At 40.4% G+C, this 20,670-nt stretch overlaps 2 protein-coding genes across 5 annotated transcripts in view; one reads left to right on the top strand and one right to left on the bottom strand.

The window, feature by feature from the left end:
- LOC105280375 (myb protein) overlaps positions 1-16,515 on the top strand; it is a 26,354-nt gene extending 9,839 nt beyond the window's left edge. For both annotated transcript variants that reach the window (XM_020031995.2, XM_020031994.2), the window contains exons 2-10: positions 8,612-8,798; positions 9,453-9,617; positions 10,683-10,998; positions 11,132-11,453; positions 11,571-11,965; positions 12,153-12,466; positions 12,662-12,754; positions 14,305-14,430; positions 14,732-16,515. In XM_020031995.2, coding sequence (XP_019887554.1) covers positions 8,612-8,798; positions 9,453-9,617; positions 10,683-10,998; positions 11,132-11,453; positions 11,571-11,965; positions 12,153-12,466; positions 12,662-12,754; positions 14,305-14,430; positions 14,732-14,869 — 2,056 coding nt within the window. In that variant the 3' untranslated portion in view covers positions 14,870-16,515. The remainder of the gene's footprint in view (positions 1-8,611; positions 8,799-9,452; positions 9,618-10,682; positions 10,999-11,131; positions 11,454-11,570; positions 11,966-12,152; positions 12,467-12,661; positions 12,755-14,304; positions 14,431-14,731) is intronic.
- LOC105280376 (RING finger and CHY zinc finger domain-containing protein 1) lies at positions 16,015-20,670 on the bottom strand. 3 transcript variants are annotated; one of them, XM_011340886.3, is made up of 5 exons: positions 20,174-20,670; positions 19,766-20,083; positions 19,363-19,641; positions 19,193-19,283; positions 16,015-19,121 (listed from the first exon to the last, which is right to left on the bottom strand). In XM_011340886.3, exons 1-5 carry the CDS (start codon positions 20,375-20,377, stop codon positions 19,015-19,017), a joined length of 999 nt encoding a protein of 332 aa, XP_011339188.1. In that variant the 5' UTR covers positions 20,378-20,670; the 3' UTR covers positions 16,015-19,014. The 3 variants fall into 3 exon arrangements, with proteins under 3 accessions (XP_011339188.1, XP_011339189.1, XP_011339190.1); XM_011340887.3 differs by having other exon boundaries at positions 16,015-19,115; XM_011340888.3 differs by having other exon boundaries at positions 19,011-19,146.

Below are 20,670 nucleotides of genomic sequence, written 5' to 3'. Positions count from 1 at the left end.
AACGTTAAATTTGTAAATCCAGCATCATCGGAAGGTCATCTATTAGCATACTGAGAAATCGACAAATGGAAAAGGATGTCGACTTTGCAAACACAGAGCAACATGAATGGTCGCTTCGAGCGGAGTGGGATCAAGATATGTCTTTGAGACTTATTGTCGCCTGCTCCTCTACAGATTTCCACGTGGCGAAGACATGAATCGGAGCCACGAGGCAGAAATGGCCATTGATACTCCAACATTTATGATAATGACTTAGGCCCCTTTCTTCACAAATAAGCCTCTCGTACTTGTACTCGTCTTCATCATTGGCTCACATGAGAGCAAATATATACGCGAAATTATTTTCGCGGTTTGTATTTCCACTTGTTCCTGACCTTACACTTTAAAGAAGATTGATTATTATTTATCGGTGCATACATTTATAGAGTAATAATTTACTAAATTATCAGATTAATGATATATACTGATAACGCCATATCAATATTATTCTATTAATACTTATCGCAGCAAAATAAGGAAACTTATTTTTATAATTGGGAAATCCATGAATTTTCGTTAACCGTATGTCACTTGTGCGCACACCAAGAGTACTCATATAAATAGATCATGTGTATTATTGTACACGCCTCGTGTGTGGTCTCTCTCTCTCTCTCTCTCTCTCTCTCTGGAGGGGCTATCCTCCGGCGTGCGTTCTTGGGGATTTCGCACGGGAACACCAGTGTCCATGGGATCTGAGGGTTATTCACAGTCATTAGAGCCGGAGTCAATGTACGAAGGGACGCTCTTCAATGGGAGGTTCGCGCGCATTTCGCCGGGCTTTCTCGGGTGTGCGATTAAGTTTCTCGGGTTTTACAATCAAATTTGAAACTGAATCACCGACGTCTGGACAGCTGCGCTGGTTGTTACCCCAAAACTCCATCGGATCGGACTAGCATAGTAGGGCAACCAGAAAAAGCCACCCCAAAACGTCAAATAACAAATTTCGAAGGGGGTCGCCGACGAGATTCGCGACCGGGCCCCTTGAGGAGGCTTCTTTTAAGATGGGACGGTTCGCGGCCCTTCGACTGCTCTCGCAGCCCGTTCTTCTTTCCTTTCCATTATTTTCGATATCGATTTAGCGTACTCGGGGTTGACGGTGCTGATCGGCGGGCAACGGGAACGAACTTGATTTGTCAGCATCTGCTCGGCCTAACAACGTTCTGCGATTCTCCTGTCTAGCAAGCATCTACATCAATTTTGGAATTTAACGGAACATTTCACTTTATATTAATTTATATTTTTTATATATATCATGTTCCTAATAAATCAAAGTATTGTTTAAGTTTTTAGTGAACACTGTTCTATTTAGTTATGCCATTCTTTAAGCACCTGATTAATTAAATTATAGCTGTTATATTATTGCATATATTTCATTGTACGTGTATATAGACGTATTTTGTTTCTTTGCTACATATTTCTCTCATTTCTTTCCTACATATGATTCAAAGTTCAATTTGATCCTTTCTTAGATCATTTCTCCGAGATTTGCGTACGCTCCACCCTCTCAGCGACCTTCGCGTAATGTTACAAAGGATCACGTTGTGTCGCTGTGCAAGATGTAATCTAATCGAATCATATATGTATACGGCGTGCATAGTATACACGTGTATAGTCGCGATGTACGGATCTCTGACCGTGTAGACTCGATTCCCACGGTGGAATTAAAGATTCACGAGTGAAAATACCCATCGCGCACTTGTCATGGGAACGAGCACCGGGTGGCTCGTCCGATGTACAATCGCTCTCGCAATGGGGATATATGGGGGTAAAAGGCGTGGTGTTACGAGGCGGACGAGGCGCACCTCGACAAACGAGAGGGATGAAGCGCGCGCGCACGTTGCCGAGGGGCTTCCCGCCTTTTTTTCACGGAGGGGTGATGGAATTTCCCTTCGTCTCGCAGACGCACTCGTCTTGTTGCGTGCCGTATCTAGACGTGTATTATGTATACTTTATATGTATCGGTGAGTGTCCTGGAATAGATGCATCAGTGAATGACCGGTTAATATGCATATATGCATGTCGGCTAAATATTATCTCAAAAGAAGTACTTTTGGGGGGTTTTAATAAGATGAATTCATTTTTGCACTAAGTAAAATGGAATGTTTAGTACGTTTACTTGTTATTCATTACACGTGACTAAGCTTGTATGTTTCAATTTTTTAATAAGTCATTACACAAAAATGAGTGGATGTGTGTTGTTTATATTTAATTACAGCAAAAAAATATGAAAATAGACGAAATCACGAACGCACGATCATGTTCACCTTGAGATATTCAGATTATAACTAATAAGACAGCATCATTAAGAATTCATCGTTGAAGAAAACTAACGAGTCTGAAAAAGTATCGTTGTTTTCGCGATGTGAGCATATGAGAGATGGACATAGCTTCGGTGGTCATTCACTGGGGACCGGTTTTTCGTCAGCGTATCTATTCCGGTCGCTGTTGGCCGGCAGGGATGAAATGAATTCGAAGTAGACACTTTGATCATCCGTATTATAATCAACAATCGTTTACAAGAGACGCGAAACCTTGAAATTTCTGCCGCAATTAGCGCAATCGCGCAGATCTATAATTTTTCCCCTCCTTTATATTGAACCCCGCGGGAACGGAGAGGAATTGCCGATCATTCGATTATCGCTGTATGTATGTCGCTATACGCGACACATGCCTGTATGAGTCACACGGTCAGGATGCACACTTACGCGCTTCTCACATGTGCGCGCGTCATGTGAGAGCGGGTGCGTATGCTCGGGAGCGTTCTATTATACAGGGGAAGTTTGATGGAGCGAGTGCGAGGGCATCGAGGCAGGTGGTAGCCAGATGTCTTTCGGTAAAGACTTCCATCCTGATGTCGTTGCCTGGCTGCCCGTACAGTCGCGTGTATTTAAGTGCACGTGTAGATAGACACGTTCGTGTGCGTGCGTACATGCGGGTATGTATGTGTGCATGTGTGCGCGCTGCATATGCATGTCGTACGTATGCCCACCTATCCACCGCGTTTTACCCCATACTCGCGCTGTGCGTGTCTGAACCAGCGTACGAATCCATCTTTGGAGCCTCTATTTGCCCTCTCAGCCTCCATCGAGCGATGATCGTTCAGGGATAGCGGCCTCATTAAAATACCTTACGCGTGGATCGTCTCTAGGCTCGTCCCGGGATTTTCACCCACGAGATATCCAATCTGCTTGTAACATTTCTGGGATTCATTTTGACTTGTTAGCTGAGGGAGTGTTGTCTGTTTTCGTGAGACTTTTTGATGATGGATGTCCTTGTGTAAATGAGTCTCGAATTAAGGTGACGTTAGAGAAATGTTTATTTAGCGATAAATGAGAAACAATATTTGGTATCTCAATCCGTGGAATGCTGATCTGCTAGCAACTCCCTAATTTCTTATTTATATATAATGCTTAAAAGGGTGTTAACTTGATATTTTTGTTATAGAGAGATTCCTTCTCTCACGTACACCATACACACACGGAAATATTAAGGCAAATGATTCTGCGATGTAATCTCATATTTATTCAATCGGCAGAGCTGTCGGACTCGTTTCATGGTAGCGAGACGGATCGTTAGAATGGTAAGAAAGTTTGGGTCTGCGGTTACGGAATTGTTATGACGAAATCAGATTTCGCCGTAGAATTACCGAACGTTGCTACATGCTTAATTACATACCTGTTACGCTTTACCGTCTCAAGAATGTCTTCCGTCAATTAGTAACGATTTATATGGTCTTCCTCTTATTAAACAGATAACTGGATGCAGTGCTACCCACTGATAATGTAGCATTAAACAATATTTGATCTGACCCACTGCGCCGGCTGGAATGCGCGTTCTCTTTCTTTCTCTTCTTTTTTTTATTCTAATGACGCTTGCGACTGGTTTTCTTGATCGCTTCTTTTATTTGTCGTCTTGTGACGTCTGATCTTTGCCTTGAGCCAGCTAAATGAAAGTAAATGAAGATACCTAACATCAGGGACCAGATAACATAAATATCATAAAAAAAACAAGATGTTTGAGACACGGCAAATAATTACGATAAATGTTGAGACGGTACATTACACAATTGGGATGCACTTTATAATTATTTTACAATGCGCGCAAGAAGAATACAAAAGACCTACATTCATGAATGACCCAACTGTCAAAGGGTAAAAGTAATCGCTTTGAGCGGCGACATTTCGACAGAAGTCGGCAAATGTCTGCTACGAGAACTCGTGCCCCGCAATGCCGAGGTTCGGGGGGCACGCGTCGCCACAAACGCCGTATCTTGGGTGATCACGAACGAGATGGTGGGACTTTTACCGGGGCGGCAGCTGACGCCGACCATGAACGAACACTCCCTGGATCTATACACCTGGTCCCGGACACTGGAAAATTGACGAAAGGATCAATTGTGTCGCGACCATCGCACGCGACCAACGCGGCGGAATCTATATTTGCGTTGACCCAATATTTCGCCCTGTGTCGGGCGTGTAACTGCGTGCAAGCTCGCACGTTTCAGCAGTAACAACTGCTGGCTTGATAAAACACCATGGCGATATCGTGCGATAAAATCTTCAAAAGATGATTTATAAACAAATTCCACAGGAGGAAAAACTAGAACAAGGAGTGCCTACGTTATAATATTTTTGCAGAAAACTGAAAAGTCCTATATGAAGTTTATTACATGAAACGCTCTCTCTCTTAGTATCACTAAAACATTTGCATTAGTCTAAGGAAATAATTTGATAAAGTGATATCACCATGAATTAACTGCAGGAAAGGGCGTTAAATAAGTTAACGATGATTGTACGGAGAATTAAATTAATTTTCCAAAGATGATTCCGCCGCAGTTTCGAATACAAGGTTTGTTTAGCTCGAACCGCATCGCTGGAAGGGCTTCGTCGGAGGTTTCGCGTTCGAAGGGATGCATCGCACGATGACCTTATTGTTGCGTGACGCGCAACAGGCGGAAGCGAGGAGGCAAAGGAGGAAGGAAGAGGAGCTAAGGGCGCCCGGTGTCGTAAAAGCGACCGAGTGAACGCGCCGGAAGAAACGCGCGTCAAAAAGAGGGGAAAGTTCGAAACTTTGGCAGATGTCCATTACCTCCGGCATGGCCATGACTTCCTCTCTCGTTCTCACGAGGAGTCAAATCGGCTGACCGCGCGGTGCCGTTTTATTGTCTCTAATATTTAGCGATGGCCCATCCGCTCTAGTAAATTCGTTCCCACGTTAAACACATGTCCGTTTCGACAGTTCCGCTCCTCGCATCGACCTCGATAAGGTCCGAAGTATTGCATACATTAAAAACTATCGATTTATTTGCATGCCGGGAATATTACCTGGAATTGTTATTGCTGATGAATGAATAATAAAATTTTACACGCGATTAAATGGTGTGTGTGGAAGATGAGCGATCAGATTTGAAGACGAAGGCTTTTTTGGCATAATCTGGAATTATTGAAACCATTGAATATCAACATCATCATATTATATTGGAAGACGATCATCTTCGAAGCTGTAAAGTAATTTATTACTTTGTTTGATGCCAGAAATACCGTTTGCGTACCTAGATAAGTAAGCAGCTGTAAGCGACACCTGCTTTTGTTGTCAGCTCCCAAGTAACAGCTACGTTTTGTTCTTTATTTATGGGCAATTGATACTCGTGAACAATAAAGTAGTTGAAGGTGACAAACTCCTTGTTCGGTAAACTTTTCACGTTTCAAGAGTCTAATATTTATTTAGAGCACGAGGTTTTCTTTACTTGCTTTTCAAGTAACACTCAGTCGTTCTTTGTTTCTGTCATCTTACTGGACAAGGACCGGGTCATTCGCAGTATTATTAGAACCGCGTTACTATGCCGGTGTGTTCTCGCGAACGGCGAAGAAAGGTCGAGGAAGCCGGCATCCTTTGGCACGCCACGTGCCTAAAGGATTTAAATTCAAGGATAGCGCGACCGTTAGAAGTTCTTCGAAGGCGAAAGGCTTTACGTAACTTGTCTCGTCCGTGTGCTAATTCGATACATCTCCGATATCATCCTCATTAGTAGAATTTAACGATAATTCTGTGGTAGTCTTATAGCGAAGATATTGCAGGTGTAAAGAAATTCCGGGTATCTTTTTCCATAATTTGTATAAGGGATCGTGGCTCGGATACCGTTATCCAAAAGGATTGAGATCACCTTTTTTATTGTTGGCTTCATGATCGTTCTGGAAAATTAAGTTTTTTTTTAGAGCTGAAAACGAAATTTATATTAAAATTCAATAATATTAGAACAAATTATTTCCAATCAATATTATTATTCTAGATGATATCAGATGATACTAAGATCACATTGATGCTTTTGTCTTGTACTTCTCATACGAATAATGCATACTGGACATTCCACTGCAGCGGCACTCCCTCTTTAGCTTCTCACAAACGCACAAGCTACACGGAAACTCTTAAATATTCTCAGGGTGTTGTTGAATGTGAATATAAACGTGTACACACCTGTAGGAGGCGATGCTCGTGCGAAGAGGTGCAAAACGATGTTACCGATATCAATGAAATGTTGATTGCAATTATTAGTCGAGCTGAGACGCGATTGATGCGATTAACATGACAATTCAATATTTCGTACATTACGGTTCTTATTTAACAAAATTTAGAAAAATGAAGCTTCTATTTATCATAGTTATATAATGTCATTCAAGGAAATGGCACTTGTTGTTAGGCGACCGCGCCGTCATGAAAGAGGCCCCTTCTTCGGCTGTAATTAAACGACAGTGTCGTTTCAGCCTGTTTGCATTCCATGGTGTTGAGCTGCTCGCCGATGACGTAACTTTGCCTTTCGTACCGCTTGTAACCATGGTGGCACGACAAACGCGTGGCGTGGCGCTTGAAATAAATCGTGGTCGCGCGCGTTCGAATTATCACACGCTGTGTTTCGCACGTTGCAAATTGTTGCACGCATTGCGACGTTGTTCTTAGCACTTTGTATAATTAGCACTTCGACGAATAATTATTTCCATGTAATACAAAAAATCATTTTCTGTATATTTTCTGTAAACAGATATATATGCAGATAAGTGCTTTTTATCTCTTTGTGATATCTCGATTTTTCTATGCTAGATACATGTGGCTTTCCACTATTCACTTGCATAATATTCATAATACGTAATACACGGGGAGTATATAATTCTGAATAAAATAGGTTCATTAGAGGTGAAGACGTCTCGATCGATGGCGGCCTCGGCAATACAGGAACGATAGGACTCTCTTCGGACCATCTGCGGCACACATATGTTTACGACACGTACGGGTACACCCATAGTGCGCTCCGCTATCGTTGCATAAGCTAACTATATTTTCAGAACGCTCACCCTGGGCTCTCCCCGGCGATGCGTGCAGCTGTTAGGGGCGAGGGAAAGGGGAAAAAGCGAGGGTGAAGCAGATTGCACAGTACATAAAGAGGAACATTCGACATTACCTTCTGTTCTGCGGACGCATTGTTGTTTGGGGACTACCAGATAGTGTGCGCAGATCACCTCTGATGAAATTAACAAATTATTTTCAGGATACCTGGGGTCGATTTTTCTTGGGCGGAAATATCGAGAAGCTCTATTTCGTCGCAGTTTCTCAATTTTATGCAAAATATTGTATAATTTACATGTACTCTGAACAACTTTATTCGGTGTAATGTGTGTGTATCTGTTAGGCATGTATATTAATAAGTCACCCTAGGAATTGGCTGTTGAACTCATATCATCATAACATCAGGGAAGTACTACTCGCGTATAATAGTGCTCGGTATCTCGCCTGGAAGTGTCATTATTCTCGATTTTGCAAATGATAATTTTATATCAAGTTTTAACAAGTTGACTGCCTTGCTAGCTTACATGAGTGAAAATCATTGTGGCATTGTAAGACGATCAACGAGAATCGCAGCCAACACGTTAAGTTTATATAATTAAGTATAATAAAAATATGTCTTATTCTTCCAACGTATAAATTCGAAATGACATTAAATTTGCCAGTTTTGAATTGTGTGCGGTTGATGCTAGAAAAGAAAGACCATTTAGTCCCACAGAACGACATGGTAAGGTAACAAGGAAGTCCCAGAATGAGGGAAGAGTTGTTCGTGACCGCAGAAACCGACGTTTTCGCGGTCAAGATTACTCCCCCAACAATGGTAAAAGTGAAATTAAGAAAGGATGAAGACAAGAGGTGCACGACAACTAAAAGGGAAGGAGACCCGGGGCAGGAAGGATATTCACCCATCCGTGATTTCCCTTCTTGGCCGTTACTTCCCGACAGATAAAAGATTATATATTATATGTACATGCTCGTCCGGCTTCCGCATTTCGTGTACTAGCCGTCGAAGTTGCGATCCATGCAAATGACCATAAATGTTATTGCAGGAGGATTTGCTTTGTCACTGATTGCTTTGTCGGATATTATTAGCTGTATTATTGTTACTTTTTGTAATTGTGTGTCTAATATATAATATATGTGTTTTACAATTCGCAATATTTACTGATTTGTTAGATATTATTTTTACCCACGATATTTGTTTCTGTTATTTTACTGGTATCGATACATGTTTCAGATCTCGATCTGGGTATGATTCTAACAGCGGCGAAGAGTCCGACAACGAATACGACACATCAATCAGGCAAGGCAATCAAGTGCAAAATCAAGCGCAAAGTCAAATACTCACAGATAGTCATGCTGCTAATTCCCGAAATCACGGACAAGGAAAACACATTAATAAAGGCAGATGGACCAAAGAAGAAGTAAGAATATCATTATTTAAAAAAGAACTAGTGTAATAATTTGTTACATGTATATGTATTCTATTCTTTTCGCATTCAACATTAGTAAATGCAAGATCGGTTTCGCAAATTTATTCTATTTTATTAAATTAGATTTTAACATATTTTTTATATATAATATTAATAAATATTTTCAATAAGTCAACATAAAGTTATATATAATAATTACGAGCATGTTAATATCACCTCAAAGTTTTTATCTCCTTGAAAGAAATTTCTTGGCGAATTTTTCGATCTTAGATTGGTTCCGGCAGTTTTTATCCCGCTTGGGCAGGCATGTATATATATCGTTACGTCGTATCGGTTCCACGTAGCATGTCGAGGGGGGGAACAATGAACAACGCGCGGATCTCAAAAAAAAAATGTCCACCCTTCGTATTTTCTGCAACGAGTTGCGCCGCCGTGCCTGGAGGCAGATGCCTCGGTTACCCCATGGAACATAGGGTGGGCACTATGCGGCTTCACGTGGGAAAGCCTACGTAGATCGATCGATCTCTTGTACTCGTATCGCGTCCGTCCTTTTTTGTTCCACGCACTTAAGCCGTGAATAAAACTGCAGTGAGTAAAGTGAAGCACTTTTATTGTATATTCGTTGTTTTTTTTTGTTTTTTATAGGATGCTTTATTGAAGCAACTAGTAAGCAACGCGGAGCAGCTCGGCACTGCTCTACGATGGGATGTTATAGCCAGCAATTTTCCAGACCGAAGCGACGTTCAGTGCCAGCAGAGATGGGCGAAGGTCGTGAACCCGAGCTTGGTGAAGGGCCCATGGACGAAGGAGGTGGGCAGTCTCTACTAACATTCCATTCCCAAACGCGAAATGTTTTCAGTTCGTCATTTTTTCTCGTCGTATCTTGAGAATCTCATTTTCTTTCATTATTCAGCATCATTGGTAACATGACACTGAATACTGAACGTGCAATTCCATGTAATTTCCAATTTGCTATATCTGCGCTTGTTAAGTTCTAGAATTGAATCGCTGATCGTTTGCAGACATTAATGCGTTTACGGAAAAGACCTGAATTCTAAAATTTGGTCAGCTCGCGTTGTTGCGAACTAACCGAATTTTAGAATTCAGGTCTTTTTCGTAAACGCAATAACGCGAGTTGACCGACATTTTTATTATATCGGTATAGTATGTGTTGTGGCGTCACGAATTGATTACATTGCGTCCGGTTTTTTCGAGGGGAGAGAGAAAACCAAGCGAATTTATCGGTGTCTACATCGTCGCACGGTGTATTATCGTTGTACGGCACTGCGCATACCGCCTACACGAGGGCGAATCGCATACACAGACGAGGCTCCGAGAGTCACGATTGCGGCTCCGGTGGGGTATGCAATAAGAAGAAGCTCGGGCCACTCGGTGATGCTGCGTCGCCGTGCCAATGCACTTGGCAACAGCCAAGGGCAAGTAACGCGGCTCTGCGAATCGAATGCGCGTACATGCAGTTATGGCGTTTCCCTTAGCGAGATACCATGCCGATATCTCCGGTTACTCACATGTGTCGAGTCTCATTATAAAATTTTTTTACCATTTTGTAACAAATATTATCCTATTTTATAAGCGAGATTATTTAAATTATTTATCAAAGTTTTGTCTAAATGTCATTAGAAAATATATAAAATAATGCATGAGTTCGTCGACGTTCTGTTCAAGTATGACTCATGTGTTTTGATATTGTTAGGTCGGTGCATACATAAGTGTTTGCCGATTTTCCAACTTTTCTTTATTGAAATGATATAATCGATACAAAAATCAAAATATTTTCCATCGTTTTCTACTTTTTCCCATCTTTCTGACACAATATGCGAATACCATATTATAAATCTCGTCTATGTGTTACAGGAGGATGAAATGGTAATTAAACTTGTAAGGATACATGGTCCGAAAAAGTGGACAGTGATAGCGCGGCAGCTTAAAGGCCGCATCGGCAAGCAGTGTCGAGAGCGATGGCACAATCACTTGAATCCACAAATAAAGAAGACCGCTTGGACGGAGGAGGAGGACCGAATAATTGTCGACGCTCACCGCAGGTTCGGTAATCAATGGGCGAAGATTGCCAAGCTGCTAGATGGTAGGACGGACAATGCGATTAAAAATCACTGGAACAGTACGATGAGAAGAAAATACGAAGGCGAGGAAGGAAGAGCTGCAATCAAAGGTAACAAAGTCGTAATAATGCAGCAACAATATAAAATTTAGCACAATATTTTTTATATTTTTAATGGAATTGACATTTAAAACTTAAGAAAATTCAGACCCGAAACTTAAAAAGAGACGAACGATGTTTGCAGGTAGGGGCAAGAGAAAAAGTGCGGAAAGTACTATTACCACGAGAGACATGCTTCTTATGGAGAACGCACCTGGTCACAGTCAGAGAACAAGGACTGTCTCGCTCAATGACGAAAGCAGTTTGATTATGACGCCAGGGAGCACTTCGCAGGCTGTCGATATGGATTGGCCTAGGGTTTATGAACAGCAACAACAAATTACAGTGCCGCACCAACAACAAGATACGTTACAACAGAACAAGCATACGCACGAGAAACGCGCGCCGTCCCCGCCAAGAAAAGCTTCCTCTCGGGTGAAGAGCGAGACAACTCAGTTCAGCACTAGGTACAATATTGCTTCTGAAGCGAATAATATAGCCCGTTTAATTTATAATAATTAATATATTTAATAATAATTTAGTCCTCCACGGACACAGTTTTTATTCTTCTCCTTTTTTTGCAGATATTTCAATCTGCAGCAATTGCAAAGCGAAATATCCAATTCGAAGAGCTCGGAGATCAATTTGACGCCGATGCCCGATTTGGAGGAAATAGCCAGCCAGCACGTAGAAAAAAAGACCAGCCCGCCTCCTATATTACGCAGACGCAGAGCCGTGCAACTGGAAAGAATGGAAGCCGCCGACAACGGTAATCAGTTATCAGACTACATCGTGATGGGTCAACAGGCGCAGACGGAAAATATCAGCCCCTCGACTCCCATCAAGGAGCTTCCGTTCAGCCCCTCGCAATTTTTGAACAGTCTGACTCCGGAAACGTCCTGGCGCGCAAGCACACCTAAAAGCAGTCCCGGTCCGCTCACCACTCCGCAACCCACTGGTTTGCGACGTAATCAAAATGGTATGTTTATCGCAAAACTCGTGACATTATTACGTATTGACAGTCGCGTATGATAAGTTCTGATTAATAATAAATAAATGTGCATAAATTTAATAATTATTCGGCTCGCTTGTAGCTCTCTTCCCGGAACTAAAGTTTTCCATTGTCAGCCGCAATCCTTTGTACAAGTCTTGTTTTGCTTTTATAGACGGCAATACACCTAGGACACCGACGCCGTTCAAAAACGCGATGGCTGAATTCGAACGGCGGAGCGGAACTGCACACTTACCCGCTACACCTAGTCGCCTGGATGCTCTGAACGAGATAATCAAGCAGGAGACCGACCGTGAGAGCCTGAATGGCACAAGCGTGATCCTTCAGGACTCAGGTTACGGCACGATACGAAGGCGGGGTAAAGAGAACAGTGCACCAGGAGGAAAACGGGCGCGCAAGGCGCTCTGCCAAGCCTGGGCCAACACGGGCCAGGATAATTCCGACATAACTTATATCGTGGAGACACCGGTACGTCACTTGATCATTCAAATCGATTACGTTTCGATAATTCACTTAGTAAATCCGAAAATACGATTTTTCTTTATCAAGCAATTTTTATCTAATAATTCCGTTTTTCGTTCGTTGAATGTACTCGCAATTTTCGATAATAAAAAAATGAAAAAGAAACGAGATAGCAATACAATTTTGCTTCTTTTTTTACAGAGCAAGAGTTTGGACACGTCTATACTGTTCTCCCCTACGTTGGCATTTGAAGATAGTATACTGAGGGCGGATACCAGTTGTAGTCCGACTAAGGTAGACCAACAACGCACCCAAATTCAAATTCATGATCAACCTGCCCTGTCCTGGTTCCATTCCCATATCCATCGCCCCTAGACACGCTAGCCGGCCTTCTAACTTTCCTTTTAACACTGTGTCTTCGTACTTTTGCATTCATATTTTTGCCTGCATCCTCGTCTCATTTTCATGCTTCTTATTCGCCGCTGAATGCGAAGTCTAAGAACACGCAGGAGACACGATGTAACTTCTCCTAACAACTTCCTACGTTTATTCTTTCTTTTCTTATGGCTGTTTATATTTCTTGGTCGCCTGATCTTGCCTAATCCAAAGATTATTCGTTTTTGTTAATTTTAGGTATGATATAATATGACTAACATAACGGCATAATTATGGTCGCTCGATTTATTCATATTAATTTATTCTAGCAATTCGTCTCTGGCCTTGTTAATTATTTATACATAATATACATAATATTATTAATATATTATTTTAGGACTACGAATTTTTCTTACTAATATATACATCGAAGAAGAAAAAAGTACGTTATTTAATTGTGAGCGTTAAGAGAAGTACTTAAATTATTTGCGTGTATATTTGTTTACTTTACAGAGAACTTTGCCGCTCCTACAAATTACGATCATTAACATTTTTTTTACTGGATAAAATAAATTATTGTTTTAATTGTGTATATATATAATCGGTATAACAACTAATCTTGTTTCGTTTTTGTTTGTTTCGATCTTGTCGATTTCGCTGAAAGTGGATTTGCATTCTAAAAACGAACCGCACGAATGTTATGTTGAATGTTATGTTAAATAAACCTTTTTTGCAAAATGAGCGAACACGTTAACACGTTCAAAACGACCTCAATTTTACGCATTTCTTTTTTAGTTATTTTAAACATGTTAACATCCTTCTATATCGATCCTTTGTCCTTAAAAATTTTAGATTTTTAGCCCTGCACGAGCATAACGTTTTTTTAATATTTATATATTCATATTAATATTTGTACATATATATATATATGTATATTAATTTATTTAATTGTTTTTTTTATAATACGTTGAGTAGTCGCATGTTAATTGCATACACTAACTGCAAATCATCCTTGTACAGGCCTGGTCTAGCGTACCAAAGCACCTCAACCTTTTCCCGAAAAAAACAATCCAAAGATATTTATACGGGGCATCCGGTCGAAAGCGACCTAATGTACGGCGCGTAAAAAATCTAAAAAGGCCTAGTCATCTCACGAATTGTGTGGATTTGAACTCTTCCTTCCTCTCTTTCTTTCTCTCTTTATCAAATCAAGAAATTGTGGCAAACTATAGATAAGCTTAGAACGAACTGTCGTGATCTCGTAATCCTCGAAAATATAAATTCTGCAAGCTCTCGGTTCTCGATTCGTCGCATTTCATGGACTGCTCGTGAGCTCAGTGAGCGAGTACTTCCCCTTCTCTTCCTTTATCTACACTCAGATTGACTTCTATGAGGTATAGAGCCGACACATAACTATTCTAAAACATTTCTCGTTCGCCGGCTGTAGCTAGTGTGTCTATCCTTTCCAGACTCCCCGCGATTCTACGTCCGTACAACGGAAGCCTAATGCGAAGAGGGCGATTACGTTTGACACGCTCGACAGTTCTTGTTGTATTCTCAGCCCTCTTCCTATGAAACCGGCAAAACGCATTAAGGTGAGTCTGGGTTTTGTCCCTTTCACGTATAGCTTATCCGCAATCATAGATAATATTTGAGTCTATTGAGTTCTGTTCTGAAATCTGATTGTCCATACATATTTATATTATTATATTACATTACAATATTAAGTCATAAGTTTAGGAGGCGACAGAGACATTTAAATTACGATATGTAAGAAAAAAAAGAAGCGAACGTAGGAATATGAAATCTGTCTATCAGGCTTTAACGATCAACTGTTGCCAATAACATTCTCAGTGTAAAATTACAATAATTAAATTTTGTTTTCGTTGCTTCTAGTCAGTACAAATGGACACACAATGGATGACAATAGTGTGCGGTCGCACGCGCGACCAGCTTGAGATGACCCATGCCGCCCGACGTTTCCTGAGCAGTCAGGGATACCTTCCGTTGCGTCCACGTTCTTTGAATTTCTGAGGAAGCGAATAACGAGAAGCAGATAACCGGCTCTCGGTCGCACTTTGTGGTACAAAAAAAGCATTATGCTATAAGCTAGTCGTAGGTGACGTAAGGCTATCATTTGTTTAAGGAACACGCGTCGTTTATCCGAGATATATATTCAAAAAGTAAATTAAACGAATTTGACGTCGGTTGACCTCGACGTGCGTAGATTGATTCTGCAGTGTGCGGCTGATGGAGGGCTTTTTGACTCTAGATGATAAACGGATACCGATGCGGACAAGATTTTGTAGATATAGACCAGAATGAATTAAATTTCTTTCGTCCAAGTAAAGCAGAAGATCGAAATCCAGCAAATCTTGCAACTCGCACGCTGCAGAGTTAAGAGCCGCTTTATTAAAGTTACTTGTTATATAGATATCGCCGGTAAATTTCGAGCGCGTCGAGTGCAATTCGTCGAATTCGCTGCCAACATACGAGAGCCACAATGTAACCGAATTTACATCCGCAGTTGTATCCGAAATTGGTTTGCTTTTTTCACCCTGATGCAAGAGACGCGAATGAAATAGAGAGAGAGAGAGGGAGAGAGAAAGAGTGAGTTGAGTTTCTCGCATCCATGCATTAGATGATGAGAAGTCGGGAACTATCACACGTAATTTTGTAATCTCATTTACAATATTGCGTGCCTATAACTCTTTTCTACGAGAGAATTATCTCGATCTGCGTAGCAAACTGAAGGAACAGATAGGGAAAAATTTAATAGCAAACTGCGCTTACATATAATATATATGTATATATTATATATTATGTTTAATATATTTAACCACGATTAATATCGCCATTTATCACATACATTGTTTATATAGAGTAGGCGGTTTTTAGACGCTTTTTAGAGTAGTGAGTTTCTGATCGCGTCAGGTGAAAATCGAGATGATTCTCTTCCATGGGACAGAACCGACAGTGCCGAAATGGCACGATCTTGCTTCCTGTTTCTTTTTTTTCATCATGAAATTTGGATGCACGTATTTGAAATGCATGTGAGGTGTGTGAATACGAACAAGATGTCGCGTTCTGTCGTCGAGGTTTTAATACACGTTTTTTTGTACACGAGTATCCGCTTCTTGTCATCCGCTTATACAGGGGTAAGTTAAAAAACCACGATAAAATTGTAGTTGATTTATTTGATACAATGGTATATTATATGTAAAACAAAAAGCATTATTGCGGTGTTATGTACAAAGAGTCTTTGTATAACTGATATTTAACTTACAAGTGAATAATAAAATCGTGATAATTAAATCACAACGGAATCTACGTATATCGTTACATGTCACAAAGCTACTCTCTGACGCAGTCGTTTGAACACATGGCGTGCAAAATGCGTTCAACGTGTCTTTTACCGTGAGATAAACATCTAACATCAATAAAAACATTATTTCGATGACACTGAAAACGGTATTGCACTAGTAAACAGTATTACAGAATTAAGTATACGATTAATGTGATCGTTGCGCTCACAAGCATTGTCCTGAAAATATTCAGATTTATTTCTATGATAAACGTTATGAGCAAACGAAGAGATGAGAATCGTCAAAGCTTTCTAAAACTATTTAATTCAGCAGTTTGCTGAAAACATCGTGAAAACGCATTTTGATCCAAAAAAATATTATATAAAATTCCGTACACATTGAATGTTTTACTTGGAATGCTGTGGAATGATAAAGTTCTGAGCCATAAGTATCGGCCTGCTCTTTTTGAACGAAAATCTAAAAAAAAATTACGCGTTAAAGTGTCGTTCGCAACTATACAATTCAATGCAATTCAGGCGTCAAGGGAAAGGCACCGAATTCAGTCGTTTATTATAAAGTACTTGAGGATTACTACTCGAACAATTAGAAACTATTTTGTATCAAATATGATAAGACAGAGCAGAATTCACATTTGATGCGACTATAAAATACTCTATCTACATATTGTACGTACAATTACAATAAAACAGATTACGTAGATTTTTGTTTAGCTGAATATATTAGGTGAATATATTACTGTACTAGAAGAATGCCTCTTAGGAAATGAGCATTCAGTATACACACACACATTAGAAATTGCTCTGGTACATAATATACTCAACGAAGATTTCCTTCCTTAATTATTCACTAAATTGATATTTTTGTTGTTGCATTAATGTGTGCCACCTGGTATGATTGAACTCATCCATGTTCTTGTCTATGACATACCTTACAAGAAAATTATTGCGACAATAGCAGTACGATCCTTTTTTTCCCGACTAGATTACGACTAAATTATGAGTAATCTCTTTTAAAAAAAAAAATCTCGGTTGCAAAATGACAAAACATGCTAAATAAGAATTTGGAAGTTTCTAAAAAGTTTACAGGAACAAAAATGTTGATTTATGCAAAATTGTTGCATAAGTGCAGACTTATGCAAAAGTGATATTGTTTGAAGTGCAATCTTAATTAGGCCATTACTTTACATATCTTAATGCAACAAGGATTATACATATGTGAATCAGCTCCGACTACTAATCCGCGGCAGGATCTTACCGATACTTAAAGTATTTAAAAAAAAAAACGATTCTCAGCAATATCGCACATTAATCAATAAAATTATATATAGTGTATAAGCGTTCATGTAAATCTGTATATATGTGAATATCGTATTTCAGGCTAGGGTGACACCACGCTACACTGTCTAATATCAAATATCAATATATTATAATGTCCTAATACCAATATCAAATGTCCTAATATAAACAATTTTGTGATATATCACATTCCTATTTACCTAAATAGCCGTCAGTCCACAACTTTTTAATAATTTCCTCAGAGTAAAGAATCTTTAGTTATTACCTATTGACGGAATCGTCATTTCAAGACTAGATCTACCTAGACACAGAAAACATGCACGATTATACAGGACGCACCGATATTTGCCACGTAAACTTTCCCGTTTCGTGGACATTTTGTTATGCTTAATTTAGAATTTAATATTCTTCGTTCGAAAAAATGGCAACAACTGCAATTCTATGTCATAAGAAAAGCTTTTTTTTTCTTTAAAATTCTGAATATATTTCGGAAATTAAAAAATCACGATGAAACGTGTACCAACAATTTTAAATTTATTCCAGATTTATGCAACGTGTGCAATATAATGCACGGTAAGTTTTAAATATCCTGTATTAAAAAAGATTTAAAAAAAGCAAGTAATAATTGTGACCGAATTATAAGTATATTAAATCGAATATTATCTATATATACTTATATATTTAACACATCTACCGTCACGCATAATTTAGCTGACTTTCCGTTCACACCAATCTTAATTATTACAATTCGCTGTTCATGTTCTTTTCTATTATTGCTGATCAGTCATTATCTTGCTAATGTAAGTAATAGCATGTTGTAATATTATTCACGTGTCCCAATACATTTATTGCATGCCAGTCACCAGTGACCGTCATAAACGAAAAGTTCAGCGACAGCCACTTGCGTCCGTCGTGGCGGTGGATGTGTTAAAAGGATGACGACAAGAGAGATAAAACATGTGGACGTTTCCTTGTGACAGAATTGCCGTTCTTTAGTAAGCTATTAAAAACCGTTCGTCTCTAAATTATGGTAAAACCGACGTGTATTATAATCTTTTACACGATTGAGTTCTTTAGCACAAACGCGTGATGTATTAAAAAGGAACGTTTATACAACGCCTTTATGTCGATCATTTCATTAACTGTTTTCAATCGCAAATTAATGAAAGAGACAATTAATGTGCGTCAGTTAAAAGGAAATCGCATTAATGAAATGATCTACATATTCAACTTAGAAAATTACAGTAGTGTGTCACGAATGATCATTGATTGGAAATAATTATGCACTAGCCTCGGTGACATCACTGGTCATTTAATAATGATAGTCCCAATTGTACTAACTTGCTATACCGGCAAGTAGTATAGTAGTAGCTATACTAGTCCCGACTAGTACGCTTGCAAGCATACCAACTTGCTATACCGACTAAAGTTTAGCCCAAAAAAGTACCAATTCAAAAAAGCAACAATAGAATGCAGAAAATGGAATTTGCTACAGAAGATCGTAGAGATAATATTCGTCTAAAGTACAAATACTCTCGTATCATCACCGGAGACTCATCTATTCCTTTCGCGACCGCGGGAACACCTTGTCTGAGCTTTGCCCTTGCTTCGGCTCTTCCTCCCCTGTGCTACTGCTACCAGCCGCTTCGCTCAGTGTGTCTGGATCTGCAAACATTGTAGAAAATTCATTCTACTCGCTTCGTGCCGGAACCAATTATTTAACAATCGATCGTCACCTGGTGATGGTGAGCCCTTTATCCTGCACGTATTATAGCTGCCACAATTCAAGCACTTCAACCCGACAATATGAAACTTCACGGTCGATTCCTAAAACAACAAGTCTCGCTGTTAACTCCCTCCCTTAATCGTCTTCACAACACAGAAAATATGAAGAAGCATATCTAACCTCGTGACAGTCTTTACACAAGATGTCGGCTTTGTAGTTCTTGTACGCTTCTGGCATTGGCGTTAGCGACACTTCCGCATCCAAGTACCGCCACAGATCTGTCATGTCCAGAAGCGATACTTGACAAGTCGGACAAGCATAGTGTCCCGAGTGCAACAGTTCCTCGAAGCACATACGATGTAGCAAATGTCCACAATCAGGAATGTGGCACGGTATGCGACTTGTGTGAATATCCTCGAGACACACGGGACAATTGGAGTGCGAGACATTTTCTATACACTGCAAAGTATTGAAACTCACTTGATGCTTATGTAGCAATAATTATCTTAAACAAGCTCTTCGCTATTCTTTTTGTCTGAATGTTTCAAATATATTTTTATTGCATGCGCTATCCTATCCTTACCGTATGCCCGTTTTGTAGTTGTACCGGCAGACACATGTTGCACTTGGCACAGTGAAAGAATCTGTCACGGCCACCGACTCTACATATACCACAGCCATCGCAGTGATATTGATTCTTGTCCTCGTCATCAAAAAGATTACACTCGAGACATGTATATTTGCCAAACTGGCAATGACAATTCTGGCAGGTGGCTTGGACCGGCTGGCGAGTGTCGCAAAGAACACATATCAATTCCGTGACTTCTTTCCTGTTCACTGTGTGCGCCTCTTGCTCGTCGTGGCAGAACCGACACGTGTACACCTTATTGCAGCAGGGAGTCTATAAAGGAACAGGGATACGTAAGAGATTTTGTACGTATCACTGGAAAAAAAAATCTATCCAGAAGTATGTACTACAAACTGAACTTACCACGAACTTGGACTTTCGCTTGTAGTGCTCGCAGCCATAATCATCGTCCGGAGTGGCCAGTGCCTCCTCTCCCGAGGTAGACGCGCGATTCACGATCGAATCCACGAAGGGGTAACTCCCGTTATCAGCAGCAGGATCCTTCGCGTCGCAGCTCGGATCCTTGTCGCAATCCGCAGCGGTGTGCTTCTCGTCGTCGCTCTGCATGCTGATGTAACTGATTATTCCTCGTCGGCCTCATCGACGGCCTCGCGCGGCCTTTTCGCTGATTAACACTGATTAAGACGGTGCATCCTGCACTCGTCTTAGAAACGACAACGCTTCGTCGTTGTCGTAGTCACCGTTGACGCGGGCTGAACAGTCGGATGGTCGTATCCTCGGACAGGCGCGCGAGTTCTCCACGCGTGACGGGAATGTCGTCCACGAGATCAATCGCTTAGTTAGACCCGTTTCGCGACACCACCGTTGATAAGCGCGACGAGCAGCGAGAAGGAGGATAC

This window comes from Ooceraea biroi, chromosome 1, assembly GCF_003672135.1.
Source record: "Ooceraea biroi isolate clonal line C1 chromosome 1, Obir_v5.4, whole genome shotgun sequence".
In the NCBI taxonomy this organism is placed as follows: Eukaryota; Metazoa; Arthropoda; class Insecta; order Hymenoptera; family Formicidae; genus Ooceraea; species Ooceraea biroi.
This window is presented reverse-complemented; position numbering and strand designations above follow the sequence as displayed.